General features: G+C 41.2%; 1 protein-coding gene across 24 annotated transcripts in view; it reads left to right on the top strand.

Annotated features, from left to right (window-relative positions):
- camk2b1 (calcium/calmodulin-dependent protein kinase (CaM kinase) II beta 1) overlaps positions 1 to 14,276 on the top strand; it is a 67,126-nt gene that overhangs the window by 2,551 nt on the left and 50,299 nt on the right. For all 24 annotated transcript variants that reach the window (XM_026342649.1, XM_026342638.1, XM_026342646.1 and 21 more), the window contains exons 2-5: positions 3,171 to 3,265; positions 11,482 to 11,541; positions 12,088 to 12,142; positions 12,617 to 12,682. In XM_026342649.1, coding sequence (XP_026198434.1) covers positions 3,171 to 3,265; positions 11,482 to 11,541; positions 12,088 to 12,142; positions 12,617 to 12,682 — 276 coding nt within the window. The remainder of the gene's footprint in view (positions 1 to 3,170; positions 3,266 to 11,481; positions 11,542 to 12,087; positions 12,143 to 12,616; positions 12,683 to 14,276) is intronic.

Genomic DNA, 14,276 nt, shown 5'->3' with positions numbered 1-14,276 from the left:
TTGATAGACGTCCAACACAATGCACCTCGCTGTGGTCAAGTAATAATGTCTGGTCATCTGCCAAAGTGACTGCTGCAGTAGACACAGGGATCAGACTAATTTACAACATTGCATCCCCAACATTCCTGTTTCATCCCGTAAGTAATAAATATTGTGAGCAGGGGAGATTTTGCCTGTCTAACTCTAATATATCCTAAAACCAGTGGGAATTCAAGCTCTGGTCGTGGCTTTTTTATTAAAAGAGACGTTGACGTTGAGTTTATATTAATCTTAACATCTACATAATCTGCTCCACTGGCTTTTGAAGACCTCTGTATGAATTTTTTTTTTTTCGAACCCATCTTACTATTCACACAGTCACTTTAAGCTTTGAGGAAAGAGCACAGCTGTGAATGGCTTGACATCCTCATGATAACACCCTGTAACTTTGTAATACTAATCCAGCATCTGAGAAGTGCTAATTGTTGTGCGCCCGCTCTCTGCTGGTGTCACTTTCTTAGCCGGGCTTGTGACATTTAAGCATCGTGCCTTTGCTTTACTTTGGTTTGTTTAGCTCTTTTATTCTTATTACAAATGATGTCTGCCTTACTGTACTGCAAACAGCAACAGCAGTGGCTGTAATAGGCTAAAACAGCGGAAGAGTCCTTTAAAATGACACATAGTTTTAATATAGAGCGTTTGAACGTGTTGCGATGTGGAATCAAATATCAGTTTTTAATATCATAAATGAAATCATCAAATATAGCAGCACATTCAGATCCTTTAATAATGCAGACTTTCATCCTGATTGATTTTATTTTAAACCGTGCTTCGGGTTTTCATGTCTGGGAACAGTAATATGATCAGTCACACAGCCTTGAATTTCACAGTTACTCGCTGAGAAACACATTCAAAAGACACCTCTCGAAAAAGTCTGTCGTTCTGTCACACAGCTGCCAAAAAGACGATTCTGTAACAGCAGAAAGAGCGAACTAAAATTCAGTTTTAGCTTTCATAGTGTTTGATATCGTCTGTTTCAGTTCAACTTTAGTGTGTGAATGTAAAAACCCTACAGTACCGACACCTTGTGAGACGGTAACGGTGCACCAGGAGCTCCGAGTTATCTGGTTACATAGACCTCGACTCCTGAAGGCACCAATATTTCTCCAAAAATAAAGATTTCAATCTTCAACTCTCTGGTTTTCTGAACAGACAGCTTCATTTTTTACCTGTGAGTGTGTGTTCAAACAGATTTAGTCCTGAAGACAGACACTTACCTTACAGTGTGTGTACAGTGTGAACTTTCCAGACACACTTGGGGAGTTTGGTGTCAGTAACATATGCGCTTGTTTGTGTATGTGGCTGCTGTTTCACCACATGGTCGTCTCGCTCAACTTTCACCCTTTGCCCCTGACTTTGTCGGTCGTCTGTCGCTGTCTCAGTGTAGAGGCACCACTTAATACCGGCAGTAGGACCGGGGCAGATCTGGGTTAAAGGGACTAGTACTCTCTACAGCTTGTGAAGTTCTTTGTTTACTTTATGGATATTGTATTTTTGTATTAGGCTGCTCAGTAATCTAAATTTGCATCATTAGTGAACATAAACTGCTTTACAGAAGTCAAACTTATAGTGACACGGTCATTATTCAGTGCTTCAATCCCAGGTTCCTCCTAGTGACATGTCAAAGTGTCCTTAGACAAGACACTGATCCTCTAAAGCACTCTTTTTGCCAACATCTCTGTCCTTCCTGCCACCGATTACCAGGTTCAGGTGTGTTGAAGCTGTAAGTGGATTGAAAAACAGGCAGGACAGTGGCCTCTAAGGACCAGGATTGGACAGCCTGGCTCTAAATCTTGATTTACGCTTCTGTGTTGAGTCTTCTCGGAGCCCACCCTGTTGTGAGCATTTGTACGTCTGTGTTTCTCTGCAATTAAACTGCCACGCTGCTAGTTGTAGGTGGGGTTTCTGTGCCACCGGGGTGAATTTCTTTCAGTTTACTACAAGCGATTGTGTCTGAAACTCAAGATGAAACTGAGCAGATCGTATTGGAGATAGAGCTAAAAGATGGTGAGCAGCAGTTTAAAAAGAGACTCATCGGAAAAACATGTTTATATGTCGACAGTGATGCTGATTACACGACAACACCGATCACAGACGTTGAAGTCTGCAACGTCTAAGTTTAACTAAAATCAATATAAGAAGAAGAAGAAGTGGTTCAAAGATTAGAAGCATATCAGAAAAGAGGGCTGATGCATGACCAAGAAGTGCTTTAGCTGTTTAAATTAAAACAGAGCATGTTATAATGTGACCATGTTCGAGGCAAGATGGCGGCGCACAGTGTTGCAGCGGCTTGGTGCTCCTCCAGTCAGTGCTTTTTCGTGTTTTTGTTTATGTTTGTAATATTTTTGTCCATTACACCTTGCTCTGATTATTTATTCTGTTTTTTGTTTGTTTTTTTATTCCTTTCATTCTATATATATATGGCACAGACTGGTTGGCACCTTAATCTCGTTGTACGATGTTGCAATGACAATAAAGTTTATCTCTCTATCTAATACATGTGCACATCAGTAGACATGAGTGTTTCTAGTCTCAGCTTGAGTGAAAGAGGAGTTCTGGTCACAGAACTACCGTAAGCAGCAGCAGGGGGAAAACATCCAAACATACAGAGGATGAAGTTTTTACAAAGTGGCTGCAAAACATTAGGCTTCGGTTTCGTGGCTGATGTCAGTATCTGTGCATCATGTCAAGATTGTCAACGTTTAGTCCCCGTTCTCTAGGGCTGGGTTGCTTAAGAGCCCATTTCAGCCCCTGTTCTCACACTCCACATGTGGACGTGTTATTTAGAATACGCTGACTGTGTGTATGGAAAAACCTCACGAGAGCCTATTAAGCAGACAAATCCAGGCAGCGCGCTCTATTAATGCCGCCTGACACCGCTAACTGTGACATCAGGTTTTGCATCGAGCGTGGAAAAAATGCTAACTGTGCAGAAAATGTTCTCAGGAAAACCTCGGGCACAGTGATTAAGGTAACCAAAGAGCTCGTCCTGATATTCATCAAGAGGCTGTAGGCGTGTTGGTGACACTGCTTCATTAAACTGTAACAGATAATGCAATTACACAAAACCTGAGTTTTCCCATAATAACAATGCACCGTAACTTAGTGAATGTCTTGTCTTTGTTTTCCAGGGGAGCCTTTTCAGTGGTGCGCAGATGTGTTAAGCTGTGTACAGGACAGGAGTATGCTGCCAAAATAATCAACACCAAAAAGTTATCTGCAAGAGGTAAGCGCGGCCATCTCTCTGTTTCGTACAGCTGAGTGTCACCATTATTTTACTTACAAAAAGCACAATGTGTAACAAGAATGACTAATTTGTTCAGTCCCAGTGGTCACCTCTCCACCTACAGTGTAGACAGTTATATAAGTGGTATCTAACAGCAATTACCCTCTCAGATGGTGCTGCGTAGGACAAAATTTCATCACATCGGGGTCTTTGTATGTGAAAAGAAGGACAGCGGGTACAGCAAAGCTTATGACAGCAAAGGAGAGACACTGCATTGTTCTGTGGGGGCCCTACACCAGATGCCCGACCTGTTTCTTTCTTATTTTAATCATTGTGACTGATGGATTCAATTCTATATCATACAGTTCTCATTTCAAACAGAGGCTCACGCTCACGGGGTAAATTTCATACCTATCTTAGGCTCAGTTGTCACTAACGGTTCCTCTCCACTTGTGCCTTGTTTGTGTGCACAGTGTGGGGTGGAACTGGTAGAGACAGCGTAAGACTCCTGGTATGTCCTTCCAGATCAGCTCACGTCTGGCAAGTGACAAGACGGGAATGGTGAAGCCATGTGTCAGAGCGGCAGCACAGTTTGAGTTATATCTTGTGGAGCTGCACAGCAGCAGTGACACCCTTTCCGTGTCGAGTTTGCTGTAACAAGTGCTGCAGCGTAGAGGGAATTGGTCCGACCAGTGTGAGAAAACTGGAAAATCAGCAAAAAGTACAAGCAGAGGAGGTACAGAATGAAGTACACAGGATTTACTCAACCCTGTTAACGCAGTAGGGACAGCACATGAACATGATAACTAAATGAACACACTCCAGATGCTTCACAAAATGAATCATACTGAAACAATTATGACGAGACTAATGACCCGGTTTATAAATGTACAGGTTTTGCTGCTTTTCTCTGTCTTATGTGATAAGTTTGGGCTTTAGGACACTTTCATTACTTTGTAGTATCTTTTTTCTATTTGTTAAGGATTTAAATAGCAAATTAATCAATATTTTTACAATGCTACCTCATTTTGTCGTTAATCATTAAATGATCATTTAATGAAAAGGCTAATTATTTTTTTACATTGAAGATTGCTGCAAGACATTAAGCTGCTTGAACTTCTAATGTAGTGTAAGGTTTTACTATGTAGTAATCTAATAATGTTTTGCTAAATAAAAAAGATCATTAAGCGTCTCTGCAGCCAGAAACAGTAAAAGCCAAAGCCAAGACTAAATGCCACGAAGACCAATCCGGCACCACAGTGGTCACTGTGGCTCTTCACACCACCACTTGCCCAGTGCAAATCTCCTGCGGCCCCTGGCAGGTGGCACTTTGACCGTTACCCTGCATTTACACACACACACACACACACACATGCACACACATGCATACACATGCACACACACAGGGCCACTGTGTACAAATGAGTTGTGGTGGAACAGGAATGTTAACAGCCATAAACAGAGGACGTCAACCTGGAAAGTCTGAACAATACAGTATCTCTTTGTTTCTCATGGGTGAAATAGATCTGCATGTAGGTAAATCTTTCTGTGTGGGAACCTTTCACATGAAATATTAATATATCAGAGCGGCATGTGTGCCATTTATAAAAACTATGTGTTGTGATGATATGATTTAGAACAGGCTCTTTTTCATCTATGAACATGCTGGTGACAAAAAGCAGAAGCAGATTTGTTTGTAGTGTGTTTCCTGTGCTCCACTCTGTGAAGTTGTAATGGACTTGTTGGATTTCAGTTTACTATTTCCACTTACTGCAGACATGTGGAAAATATCAATACGTTTTTGGTTTTTCAGCAATAAATAGGTTTTTAGTGTTATATGTGATAAATGGTCCATTATTTTACATTTTTGGCCAAAGATTTGATGTGATGTGACGTGTTAATTAAAACGTTCACAACACAATAGAAAAAAATAAGACAATGAGACAGTTGTATCAGAAACAATCTACACTGTTATGTGAAGACATGTTTGAGTTTATGTCAGTGCACCAAGCATCTTTTAATGAGATTAATCCGAGCCTAGATTATCCCGCTGCTATTAGCAGGAGGCTAACTGCTAATCCCAGTGATTGGCTTGATGAGACCCAAAGTACCACACACACATACACACACACACACACACACACAGAATAAATAATTCATGTACAGTATCGCTGGCGCTATCATTGGACATATATATATATTTCCCTCCAGCTGCTTTATCAGGCCGTGCAGCTGCTTGCAGCTCTCCACCATATTTCTGTGGCATAACATAATCTCCCTGCTTCAACATTTGATAGGACTGATCTGACCTGACTGGGAGGTGCAAAAGGCTTGTGCTTCGCTCCTTCCTAATGGGTGTGCCATGTTCTATGAAACAGCAGAGCAATGTCAGAGGCAGCTCCTCCAGGTCCTATTAATAGCTCTATGACCTATCTGATATGGGCGGCTGCAGCCAGGTTTCGTGGCCGTCATAATGATTTGCTGCTCTGCTTTAGAAGTGGGATTTGGTTTAGGTCGTTTTATTGATGTGATATCTCTCAGACGGCAGGTAAGGTTGTTGAGCTTAGAGCGCTGGTTGCAGCAACTTAAGAAGAGCGTTTGTTGCAGGACTGGCAGATGGAGATGGTAGCTGAGGGGAGGAGGGGGGCAAGCAAGAGAAGGCACCCCAGGCAGTTGGCAGCTTAGGGCCATGCGCCTGTACGCCTACATGCCTTTAGCACGGGACTCTCATCTGACCCGCTCTCTCTTGCTTTCTGACACACACACACACACACACACACACACACACACACACACAACAATTACAGCAAACACGGGAGATGCAGTCAGTGAACTGCACATGACAGTTCAGACAGGAAAAGACTGTTTCTTGTTCATTTGAGCCTAAATACTTGAATTCACAATGACTCAGTGAGTCAGAGTCATAAAATACCGCTCAGATGTGACGCTCTACGTACTGTAAGCATGTGAGAGTTCATGAATAAACATAGTTGTAGCTCAACTGTGTGTGTGAAACTGAAGAAGCGAACGAGGATACAGAAAGGTAAAAGATACTGGACATATTATTAAATACACATCCTCCAACCAACCCTGTCCCATTTAGCATCCATCAAACGGTTATTGCCAATTCAACATATGTCAAATGGAAATGTAGGGCAGGTCTTTTGGGCGAAGCTTCCAGCCAATTACAGATCTTGATTTTTGACAGTGATCTCCAGAAAGGGGTTTCCAGAGGTTGGTGTATGGCCTTCATACTGATGGAGAGTAGTGTGTGTGTGTGTGTGTCTGTGTCTGTGTGTGTGTGTACAGGTGTTTGAGAGTTACCTGCAATGCAGTAGCAGTGAGCTGACCTGGATTTGGCCGACTAGCTTTGTGTCAAAGTCAAATAACCAGGACAGATGTAGTGACTGCGTTCGAATGCCTGGAAACTTCATGTGAAATCACTTCTGTTTATTACTAATACACGTGTATATGAACACGTTGAGCTGAATTTCACTTTTATTAGTGAAGGTTTTGTTGAAACGTCAGATTGAACGATACACACACAAAGCAGCTTTAGGACGTTTTTGTTTGGTTTTGGTTGTTTATACTGTTGTTTTCTACGGAGTCAATGACATATTTCTGACTCTCCATTATAAATAAATGTCTCTCTCTTATCACTGTAAAATGTGCAGGACTCTAAATGTTGCATATCTGCTATAAATTTAAACATGGCTGTCTCCTGACCTCTCTGACAAATCAGTTCATACTCAACATTTCCCAACTGGCAAGACTCATGCTACTGTTGCGAGTCAAATGTTCTGAGCACTGGTTATATCTGGATGTCTTTATTGCTGTCTTTTTACATCTACTCCCCTCCTGAGACTTAAGTCCTCACTGGTGCTGATTAACCCAAATTTATTCTGCTTTGCTCCTCTCGGCTCCTCCGTCAGCGAGTACTTCAGATTCCCACAGACCTCGCTGAGTGCTGTCCTTGGGTTTTCTCACTCTGTGAACACTCTGTGTGTACATGTTCTTCTCCATCACCTATCTCCTCCTGCTTGTCCTCTTTTCTCCACTTCCTCTCTCTCATTCCTGTCGGGACCAGCCCTCAGCCTCCTCACTTTTCCCCGCTCTCTTCTCTCATTTCTTATTTACTCTGCTGCACCAGAAGCGCAGGATTTGTATCCAGCTGACCGGCTGTTTGACTGACTGATTAAATGAATATTTGACTGGCTTACTGATATCAGTAGAAGCAGTCTGCATTACTATTGCTACATGGCGTCAGTTGCCGACTAATTACATGAAAACACAGAGGTTTTGTTTTGATCCCATTTGTTTTGGTGGGAAAAAGCAGCAACTTATTTTTATAACCTGAGGGATCATTTTAATTATGTTTACTTTTTTATTTACAAGTCTCCATATTGCTGTATGTTGGTATAATGATGCTCAGTGAAATAAAGATGCAGTTTGAAAGTCCTGGAACATTTTGTTTATGGCTTTAAATGCTTCACCTGCACCCATCACACCCGGTTCTGAATGTCCAACACGGCCACCAAGATTTTTGTTTCTTATTATATAAATGCACACCCTGAATATTTTATTGATATGTTCAGTTTCAACTTGTTTGGAACTTGCCAAATATGTAATTGTGCAACACATCTTCATTATATTATGTTAATAGGAAACATGTTCCAGTTACCTTTCCCACATAACACATTTGCTTTTTTAAATTATTTCTATATAAAAGTAATTTCTGTGATAGAATGGGAGCGTCGCGAGTAGACACATCACATGACACATTTACTAAGTCTGCTTATCCATATTTCGTTTGTTCTGTCTACACATTCAACCCATTACCCGTCCAAGCATTCAACCGCTAACCCATTTTTATTCCGCGGATGTTCAAACTCCTATGATGATTCATTCACTTACTATTGAGTATGGACCAATCCAGTGTTTACATTTATAATAATAGAGTCGTTGTTGCATTGAAATAATTATATCCACTGAAAACTGGAGGTGGTTAAAATGTTGGATTTAGAAGCTTAACTCATTGAGAAGATACAAATCAAAGAATAGCTGACATGTTGGGAGGCATCACACTGTTGGATTTTCAGGAACTACAAAATCACTTGTGGTTAATGAAGTCTCTCGATCTTGGCAGCCTGTCTGTAGCCTACAGAGAACACTTTAACCAACAAGTGTTGTGTACGCTGTCATTTGATCCTGATAAATACGGTCAAAGATTAACAACTTGATGCATCAGTGTGTTATTGTGACTCTTCTTGTTCTGCTGTAGAATCTGCCTGTGAGGAGAGCAGTGCTGCAGTAGGTTGAACCATGTTGGACAAACAAGTCATGCTGTTAAAAAAAAAAATTATCTTCTGTAAAGTATACCCTTATTGTGCCGATTTCAATCCCAGGATTGGTGGATTTACTTCCTTTCTACAGAGGAGGTTGTATATTCTGCTGAAATTTTTTCCAGCTGTGACCTCAAGACCAAATTTCTGTGACCTGCACCATTTTTCAATCCCAAAGACTGTTCAACTACAACAAGGCACAAATAATCGTACATGTACATAACAAGTTTGATTTGTACCTATAACCATTACATCTATCTGCAGGATTTCCACTTGAGACTTCGTGGAAAGTCGTGCAGTCCCATAAGGATGTGTAGATAACAAAGGCTCAGTCTGGCCATCTGGTTGACTAAGCTAAAATGAAGCATGGCACTCACTCACAGCCAATTGTGTACTTGCAGAGTAATGTCAGCAGATGCCACTGACAGAATGAAATGTGATGCTTGTGCTTATGACATGTTTTCCACCATTTGACATTGTATTATGATGGATAACATATCTGGGAGACAGTTGATCAAGCCAGTCGTGGTGATTTTAGCTCCAGCGAAGCCATAGCAGATGTACAGTATGTCACAACAAGAGGAGATATGTGTATTTTAGATTTTTTCCCAATTAACTTCCTCCTAAATGCTTGTTGTGACACAGGAACACACATACAAATGTAAATATTAAGCGTGTCCATGTTCGCCTGCAAAACCAAAATGAAAAACTGAAGATAAAAACGAATAGTTGAAAAAAACAACAACAAGCAGCTCGTTAGTGAAACAACAGCATCAGAAAAACTGTTCCAGGCTTTGTGCATATTAATCACGTTTCTCCTTCTTTCCTCCTCCTCTGTCCTCCCTTCAACACTCCTCCGCTTCTTTCTCCGCCTCGCTCCTCTCATCTTCTAAGACTCTAATCACTGGGCTTACACTTCACTGTCACTCCTCCATGCCAGCGTGAGCGTGTGCGCTTGTGTCTTGCCAGTTTCTTTGTGTGCCTGCATGTACTGTACATGTGTACAGTGTGTGTGTGCACTTGTGTGCTTTTTAAGCCCATTCAACTTGTGTGTGGGTGTGGATGAACACATTCATTTCCATGTTTGTGCTCTCTGCTCTGCTCTGCAGGCATGCACAGGGTGGTCCAACCCCTTGTGGTGTATGTGTGTGTGTGTGTGTGTGTGTGTGTGTGTGTGTGTGTGTGCTTGTATGTGGGCTTCTGCATTGAATCCAGGTTGTATAGTCACACGTAAATGCTACATGATCTACATACGTGGTGTTTGGGATTGTCTTCTGACTCACTGATAATGATATAACCGCTTTCTCTATCTGATATTTTCCTTTTAAAACAGGATACACGAGCAGAGTGTGACAAAAGATATCAGTCACAGGAAATTAGCTGTTTTGTTTTGGTCTTCTCTGTGTATTAGAAGGTTAAATCATCTGCTCTAGTTAGAGAAGGGATTTTTTTGACACGCTGTATGATTTGCAGTCAACAATGAACAGTTTCCAAGAAGTAATTGATTTTAATTAGTCAGGGGAAAGTTTATTTTAATATTTAGATTAAAAAATAGGATAACAGGTGAAAAGTATGAATTTAGGAAACACTCTGCTTTCTATTCAGCCTTGTATTTAGTAGTGGGTTCATATGTAAGTCATATTTCTTAGAGCACCTTTTGCTTTGATTACTTTCACAGTTGTTCAGCAAGCTTATGCAATGTCACCCTGTTTAATTCCATTCAGAGTTGCATTAATTTCCTGCCAACATTTTGTGCTGATGATGGGATAGGACTGTCGTCTCCAGCACATCCCAAAGGTTGTCAGTGGGGATAAGGCCCGGACTATGTGGTGGCTAATGCAAGTGTGAAAATGATGTCATGCCCCCTGAACCATTCTGTCACAGTTTGAGCCCGATGAATCCTGGCATTGTCATGTTGGAATATGTCCGTGCCATCAGGGAAGAAGAAAATCATTGGTGGTCATTCAGTACATTCAGATAGTCAGCTGACCTCATTGTGTTACCGGCTGAAACATTAATCACTGCTGTTATTATTAAGTTGAAGGCTGTTACGTATTTGCTCAGTGAAATCCAGGTGGTGACAAACAGGTGACATGAAACATCTACTGGTGGCTGTGATACGTAGCCGTGCAGCAGCAAAGGCAGAGAGGATTGATGGGAGGGCGCGTTAGGATATGAGGATGTAAACGCAGGTTTCTGTGTGTTCTTAGTGTAAATGTTTTATAGGAAAGGAAATGCATAAAACGTGTGTGTTAGATCTCAAGGATCCACAGAGTTGTGTACATGTGTCTTATATCCCCTCACAGGTCAGGTATTAAGTTCTATCCCTTAATAAAACTGTGTGTGTGTGTGTGTGTGTGTGTGTGTGTGTGTGTGTGTGTGTGTTCAGGGAAATCTCATTTTTTACTCATATATATATATATATATATATATATATATATATATATATATATATATATATATATAAATAGCACACAAACCAGCACAGATCTGCACTGTGACATGTTCACATCCAACCCGCATTTCAAAATATGGACTGAATGTACTGTACGATCTACTGTGTCTGTTCAGCAGGGAAGAAACTGTACTGAGGAAGTGGTGTTGTCACAACCTGGAGAGACCACACATCCCATCATAGCACACAATCTTTTGCAGATTTATACTCTAGAACCACACTCTGTCAGTGTCAGATACTTTTACACAACAGTATTTTGACATTTTCACATTTAACCTGATTACCTGAAGTCACTGTATCAGGTGTATGACAGTGTATTTACAGTCACAGTGTTCAGTGTTATTATCAGCTTACCATTCATCTGTGAAGTACTTTGAATTACTGTATAAATAAAAATTGTGACATGTGTTTTCCTTCAGATCACCAGAAGCTGGAGCGAGAGGCTCGGATCTGTCGCCTGTTGAAACACCCCAACATCGGTGAGCACGTTTTCAAGTTTCATCCCTTTTACCATAATTTTCACTAAATCCTGTTCCCAACTGATTTACCTTTTAAGTTATTGAAACTCATTTATTACAACTTATTTCAGTGCACAGACCTTTTTCACCTATTTGTTAATGATAGTTTACAAATGAACCATTTATTTCTTCTTCAGTTTCAAACATGCTGCAGACATCCAGCTCTTTCTCTTCATAAAGTACACCACTTCAGTGCATCAACACCTTACCATACCTTATTAAACCTTAGCATTCATGATGCAAGACTCAATTCTTATGACTCCCTGTGGTTTCTCCCCCCCCACACACTCTCACTCGCTCTTTTATCTCTTTGTTTCTCCTTCCTTTAACCTCATAGTTGAAATGCAGCAGGGTTATTCTGAACAAGACTGGGTGAATTTAAAAAAGAAACTATATCACTTCCACTTGTACTCAGACAAGGAATTATTAATAAAGCACAATAAAATAATGAGAATTGCTCCGAGGAACCGGCATTTATCTGTCATTCTGTGTATCTTTGTCTTCTAGTTCGTCTTCATGACAGTATATCAGAGGAGGGATTCCACTACCTCCTATTTGACTTGTAAGTCCTCCTCTCCTCTCCTCTCCTCTCCTCTCCTCTCCTCTCCTCTCCTCTCCTCTCCTCTCCTCTCCTCTCCTCTCCTCTCCTCTCCTTCACCTCCTACTTCTCCTTCACCTTCAACTTCACCTTCACTACTTATGCAATTACATAACTCCCTCCTATATTTGCCCCCCTCCTCAACAACCAACATAACCACCACCACTTCCCACGCCCTCCACATCCATCTCTCAGTAATTCCCTCTAGTTTCCATGGTAACAATGTGGGAAGCGGGAGAATTGGGGGAAGGAGAGGCTTCTGCAAGAATAAAGAGATGAAGTAGGAATTCCTACTTTGTAGCCTCCACAGCCCAAACACCTGCTCCACCTTCTTCTTCCAATCCAAGTATTCCAGTTTTAATCACTGCATGTGTGTGTGTGTGTGTGTGTGTGTGTGTGTGTGTGTGTGTGTGTGTGTGTGTGTGTGTGTGTTTACAGGGTGACTGGAGGTGAACTGTTTGAGGACATCGTAGCCAGAGAGTATTACAGCGAGGCCGATGCCAGGTAGGAGCGCAGCCTTTACTCCTGTGTGTGTGTGTGTGTGTGTGTGTGTGTTTGTGTGTGTGTGTTAAAAGAGCTTCTCTGTGTCCTCTAAAGGGTCTGTGTGTTCTCGTGTCTGTTGTTTAAGTGTCATGTATTTTTCTTATCTTTTGTGACTCTACTTTCTGCTGAATGCTCTTCTCCTCACTTCCCTCTTTACTTTCTACTCTGCTCACTTCTTTCCTTGTTTTCTGCTCCTCACTCTCTTTCTCCGCATGTCTTCTTATTATTTCTGTAGTTTTTTATTAGTTTTTACTGTCCTCCTTCCTCCTCTGTTGCCTTTTCTCTTCTCCCCTCCCCTCCTAGCTGTTTTCTTTTCTCTCTTTCAGGTAACTTCTGACGTTACACGTTGTCATTGCCATATTATTCCCATGTTGTCCTTCCTCTGTTATGTCCTCTTTTCACTGTTTCTCTTCTGTCCTTTGCCTCTTTCTGTACTTCAATGCCACCGTACTTCACCTTTCACACTGACACCAGAGTGACCTGTCATGTCCAATAAGACCTTGCTCTGCAGTTTTTCCAGCCAAATCAGATTGGAAAGAAATCTCCTTTTTAGTTTTACAAATCTGGAAGCAGTCCTAGACGTTGATGCTGAGTCTGTTTTGGACTTTATAAAGCCCAGTTTAGGAAAAGAAATGGTATTAGTCGGGAGTTATGATTGCGCAAGTTAGTACTTAGTTTGATTTCAGAATGCTGCGCAGCTTGTTGCCATCATCCACCAAGTATTATCCAGCAGTGAAAATTGTGCTAGCAGAGTTTTGTTTGTAATGAATGAGCACATTCTGCAAAACATGCCACAGCAAGCAGCACCTAGCAAAAAGAAAGAAGGGGGCTAAATTAATACAGCTTTAAATCTTATGTTGTCAAAAAGAAATATGCTTTTTCCCACAAAGTGAATCCTGCAGCAGCAAAATAGTCGCTTAAACTTTATTTGTTGACACAAGAGTCTCCGAACCCCAGGCTATGACAGATACCTTTTCCTGTGTTTACCAATGATTGTATTTGTCACACAGGTTGTAATATTTGTGACAATATAAACAAACTCGTATTGGACAAATTTGCATGTTCTAAATGATCCTATTAATTTAGCTGGTTCAGTTAGTCCAGTATACAGTATAACCCCTATTCTGTTATATTGGCCTCTTCATTTTTCCTCTGTGCTTTCCTTTACTCAAACAGTAGGAGAGATAAAAACAAGTGTGTAAGCAGAACAAAACAAATGTCCTGCTCACTAGGACAGTCGCCTCTTCTTATTTTTTAATTCTCCCTCAGCGCTCTTTCTTTTTTTAACTTTCCTTTTCTCACCTCACCAACAAATCTCACGTTGGTTCATATCTCACTCCCACCACCTCTGCTGACTCACCGGTGCACACAGTTCACTTTAACCAGCGGCGGAAGAGGAAATGAAGTGTGGAGGGTGGACAGACAATAGGCTGAGAAAGGAGTGAGAGAGATACTTGAAAATGACAGTTGTGTCGTGGGTGTTAGTCCATTCAGCAGCATTAAAAGGGAAACTGTGCCGTCTGATGTTGTAGATATTCACAACAGTGTGGGACAG

Source organism: Anabas testudineus, chromosome 9 (assembly GCF_900324465.2).
Source record: "Anabas testudineus chromosome 9, fAnaTes1.2, whole genome shotgun sequence".
NCBI classification, from domain to species: domain Eukaryota; kingdom Metazoa; phylum Chordata; class Actinopteri; order Anabantiformes; family Anabantidae; genus Anabas; species Anabas testudineus.
This window is presented reverse-complemented; position numbering and strand designations above follow the sequence as displayed.